Below are 4,864 nucleotides of genomic sequence, written 5' to 3'. Positions count from 1 at the left end.
TTGTTGTTTTTTTTTGCATGCATATCAGCATATTTTATTGTACTGTTTGCACATGCAAGTCTGTTCAATTTTTTTTGCGTGGCAGAAATCTGCAAAATACAGAAATGTGAATAGACCCCTTGAATTCAATAGGTTCATTGCGTGTGACGCCAACTGTAAGGCAGCTGTGGCCCCGTGGCTGTAGACTGCTAGCCATGATGCAAGCCTTCCCGTGCCTCCTATGGCCGGCCGCTGATGCAATCTCCTCTCCGCTTGCTGTATGCCGGCTCAGACCTGAAACACACTCCGCCAGTTGCATCATACTGACAGCGGCGGCAGGAGCCCGAGCGGCATGACAAGCAGAAGCTCCAATCAATCGCCGGCAAGCAGAGACCATAGGCGTGGTGTTTGTAATGAAGCCTTGCAATTGGTTGTTAGTGCCATGGAACTTGCCGGTGGGTGTGGCCTCGCCCCGGCTTATATATATATAGTGCGGTGTCTTGCATCAGCACCACTGATCGAGCAGCTCTCGGAGACCCGATGCCTGACATATTGGCCATGGAGCAGCGCGCCTCCCTCTGGATCTTTGGCTACGGCTCCCTGGTGTGGAGGCCGGACTTTGAGTTTGCCTCCCGCAGAGTCGGCTTCATCCCCGGTTACAGCCGCAAGTTCTGGCAGGGGGACACGTTCCATCGAGGCAGCCCGGAGATGGTGAGTTTCGGTCTGTGTGTGAGTATGCTGCCCCACCAGCACTGCTGGACACTAACCTCTCTCCTTCCTTTCTCCTTGCAGCCCGGACGAGTGGTCACCTTACAGGAGGATTACCAGGTGAGGCTCTCTGTGTGTCTGTAGGAGGGCGGCATGGGGGTCATTCAACCTCAGGGCACTGTGCAGATATTGCATTCCCCCCAAAAAACTGCATCAAAAGTGCTACAAAAAACAACCAAACTGTATTGTTGGTGCAGATTTTGATGCATATTGCACTTTCTATTGAAGGGGTGACATCTGCATCAAACTCTGCACCAATGATGTTGAGTTCTATATATTCATTTTTCAATGCAGATTTTCCATAGCATAAAATTTGCACCATTTTCCACTATGTCTGACTGTAGTCTTACTGAGAAATCATCTGGGGTGGAGTGATCATGTGCGCGATGTATGTCCAAGAACCTGTGGCCCTTCAGGGCCCTGCTGTAGGCATTAGGATCTATTTGAGGGATCTTGGGCCCTGTTCACATTTGTCTTCCGCACTGACTTTGTTCAGCACAATCGTAGGTGCAGAATGATGGAAGTGCTGCAGCTAGCACACTGTGGGTGTAATGAGGTCTGTTGTAAGTGAGCTGGCACACTGCAGGTGGAATGGGGTCTGTTAAGTACCCGTCGTGTGACCTGCACTTGTAACTGATCATAGTGCAGCATGACCTCTTGTACCGGATCTGCCCCGAAGGCTCCAACTGCAGATGTGAACCGAGCCTTACGGTACTTAGATGGAGCGACGGATTGTTCTCACGTGTACTTGAGCCACCTGTATGTACAGGCAGATGAATGGTTACTCGTTTGCTTGCAAATCGTTCATTCTCTGTCCCAGTGAATGAGGAAAACTGAGCGATCTTTGATCGAACGATTAGAAAATGAGCCAACGACGATTTTCACGTGTATAAAAATGGGTATAAACAATAAGTGAACAGATTATAGTTCCCGTTTCGATTGTTGGCCGTGTTTACACTGACAGACAACGTTGTTTTGTTTAAAAACTATTCTCGTTACGTGTAAACGCACTCTTATTCAGAAGAGATCAGCTGATAATTGACCCTTAAGGTCGCTCTCACACGTGGGCTTGTTAACACCGTGATTTTCGAGCACTATCTGCTCTATTTTGGAACCTTTTCACAGTTTTTAACGAACTCATCACAATGATGGGTGGATCAAAAAAGCGCTTTCGAACGCATTGAAAAACGCAGATAAAAATCACAGGGAAACACCGCGATCAAAACTGCAGCGTTTTGCCAACTCCATGTATGAAAGCGGCCTAAGGCCACATAAAAATTAGAATTGAGTTGTCCACAGCTGGGACAACTTTCAACACTCAATCCTTTTGTTGTTCTTCAAGAGATAAGTTGTTGCCAAACAGATCTGGCAGCGGCTCATCCCCCTAAACACACAAACCTCATAAATCATTCAGGGACTGGTGGAAATGGTTGTCGGATTTAGCGATCAGTCATCCAATAGTTGGTATATGGGCATCTTTACTGTATCACAATTATGCTAAATGCTTGTGGCCATGATTGCCCTCCCAAGCCAGATGCCCCCTGCTGAGTATATCTACAGTCTTGTTCACGGTTATGTAGCCTAAATGAAAATGTTCTGCATGTCAGTGAGGTAGGGTAAGCCAGGTGCTACATGGTGACATTGGCCACGACCAGGTTCACGCTGTCATTAAGGCTAGTGGTGGGGCTTGCAAGTTCCTGCTGGTAACTAAAAAATTCACTGTAGTTGGATTTCTTGTGACCTGCAGGTTGAGGTCAGGGATACTCGGCAATCTTTGGTCTCGCAATCCCATTTGAGGCCAAAGTCGCTGTGTAGCCCTTGCTATACTGTATAATTCTGCTACTACACAACTCTATGTCTTGTTCTTGCAGGAGTGCACATGGGGTGTTGCCTATGAGGTTCGTGGTGATCAAATCGAATCATCCCTTCAGTACTTGAATATCCGGGAGTCTGTTCTTGGAGGCTACGTAACAAAGTTCGTCGAGTTCTATCCTCAGGATGAAGGTGAAACGGGGGTACTGCCAGCCCTAGTATATATCGCCACCCCTCAAAATCCCAGCTATCTTGGACCAGCCTCAGAGGAAGATATTGCAGCTCAGATTGTAGCTTGCAGCGGTCGGGCGGGCCACAATATTGAGTATCTGCTACGTCTTGCAAACTTTATGCACAGTTTTTGTCCGGAAGCTGAAGACAAACATCTGTTCTCAATAGAGGAGGCATTAATAGCCATCCTACCCTGCCTTTACAGTACGGATGACCCAGCAACGGTCTTCTGCTAGCACTAGCTCTATGACAGATGATGCACCTTATTAAATTAATAGAACTCTTCGGTTAGCATTGCTTCATATCTGCAAGGTTCATGGACCACTCTGCTAAGCTGATGATTGGCGCCTTTCTCTCCACCGCTGACCCCCTTACTGGACATTCTACATGAAGTCTATAATCTTCCAGTACAGATCGACCACTACAACTGACTCGTTTGCAAAAAAATAAACGCATACAGCAATGAAATCAAGTGGACTGCTAGAACATCAGCTGTGCAAACCTCCAGTCAAAACTTAACCTACCTCAACGTTCGTGTAACCCAATCTTGCTTGCGTCCTTCAGAAAGGATTGTTTAAAACATGTTAAGTGTTCTCTGCCTGGCTCTATTTCATCCAGAAACTTATGATTTGGGGCTCGTTCACATCTGTGTTGGAGGTTCAATGGACTTTTACAAAATTCTGTAAATCCAAGATGAAGTAGCACCGCGTGCAGCGCTATTCCATCCTGGGAAATGCTGGAGGGGCAGAACTAAAGCCGGATGGACCCCATTAGAGCCGATGGGTCCATTTGGTTCAGTCATAGAACAGATCGATTTTGGCCGGGGATTTAGTCTTCCTGCTCCTGTATTGATGCAGGAAAACGGAATCCATAACGCTGATGGGAACAAGCCCTAGAATAGCCGGCCTCTGTCCTACATGTTGTGTTCACGCCTGTAACTGTATCTTATCAGTAAGTGATTTGCATTCCTTGACAAAGATCAACTATATTTTTCACACTATATTCTTGGAACGTCTACTTTTGCAAGTGTGAGCCTGTAGTTTATATAGTACGCCACCGGTGTAGATATACTGTCTTATGGAGAACAAGGTCTACTTGCTGTGTAATGGTACTGTAAGTGTCAGTGAGCTTTTATCGATGGAGACAAAAGCATATTGTGCTGCCATTAATAATTGTTGGTACTAAAGACTCCCATAAAACATTTGCAAAGTTGTCCAAACCCACAAACTTCCGCAGGAGGACAATAACGCATGTGTATGGGAGCCTTCCAACAGATGAGATTGGGTGGAGAAAAAAAAAATCAGGCACTTTAACTTTTAATGCCCAATCCTTTTCACAGAGGACAAGCTGTTGCCGGAGCAGCGACTTTCTTCCCCCTGTCTATGAAAAACACATGAATGCTTAACCGAATCAAGCATTCATGTGTATGGGGGCGGGCAGTCGGTGGAACAAGCTAACAGCTGTTGAAGTTGTTTGGGCAACTTCTATAGTACCTGGAAGGGCTGCTATCTGCTGCACTGATCCCATAAGATGGTAACTTCCAGGGTAAAGTCAACAGAAGTTTTTGCTGCTAAGGGTCTTTCTTTCTGAAATATGAGTAGAAAGACTACAATGTGTCATGGCTGGAATGGCTACTTGTTTTATGTATGTTACTTGCCAAAGTATTTAAGCCTGAAATCGATACTTTTTATTACATTTCTTTTTATTATGAGTTTTGTTGTTCTGTAATTACTGTTGAGCATCTTTATTCTACATTCCTATCTATTAAAGTGAACCTGTCACATCCCTACAACACTATAAACTAAGTGAAGGACCTATTAGGGCCAGTGACCGAGCCAGGTAATGCTTGTTTTTTTTTTTCCTCCCTGGATCCCTCATTTTTGCGCTGTTTCCTGCTGCAGATCACGCACCACGTGGTAATTTGAGAAGAGTCACATTGCCGTGTGGTGCGCAGTAGGAGACTGTGCAGGGATCGGGTGAGTATAAAAGAAAATACATTACATTATGGCTCCCATCACCTGCCCTCTAACGGCACCAAACTTAATTTATGGTGCTGTAGAGAGGTGACGGGGTC

The 4,864-nt window shown here is 45.8% G+C and overlaps 1 protein-coding gene across 1 annotated transcript; it reads left to right on the top strand.

The window, feature by feature from the left end:
- The first annotated feature begins 506 nt into the window (after positions 1-506).
- On the top strand, positions 507-4,480 carry CHAC1 (ChaC glutathione specific gamma-glutamylcyclotransferase 1). The gene is made up of 3 exons (XM_066608640.1): positions 507-690; positions 772-807; positions 2,619-4,480. The coding sequence occupies exons 1-3, from the start codon at positions 520-522 to the stop codon at positions 3,024-3,026; spliced, it is 615 nt and encodes a 204-aa protein (XP_066464737.1). The 5' UTR covers positions 507-519; the 3' UTR covers positions 3,027-4,480.
- Positions 4,481-4,864: the final 384 nt, after the last annotated feature.

Source organism: Eleutherodactylus coqui, chromosome 6, assembly GCF_035609145.1.
Source record: "Eleutherodactylus coqui strain aEleCoq1 chromosome 6, aEleCoq1.hap1, whole genome shotgun sequence".
Taxonomy (NCBI): domain Eukaryota; kingdom Metazoa; phylum Chordata; class Amphibia; order Anura; family Eleutherodactylidae; genus Eleutherodactylus; species Eleutherodactylus coqui.
This window is presented reverse-complemented; position numbering and strand designations above follow the sequence as displayed.

What these genes read in the sequence shown, in the direction of transcription:
- CHAC1 (XM_066608640.1), top strand. Translation starts at nt 520, where the DNA reads ATGCCTGACATATTGGCCATGGAGCAGCGCGCCTCCCTCTGGATCTTT. An exon ending in ATCGAGGCAGCCCGGAGATG is followed by an intron (nt 691 to 771) that starts GTGAGTTTCGGT and finishes TTCTCCTTGCAG; the next exon opens with CCCGGACGAGTGGTCACCTT. An exon ending in CCTTACAGGAGGATTACCAG is followed by an intron (nt 808 to 2,618) that starts GTGAGGCTCTCT and finishes TTGTTCTTGCAG; the next exon opens with GAGTGCACATGGGGTGTTGC.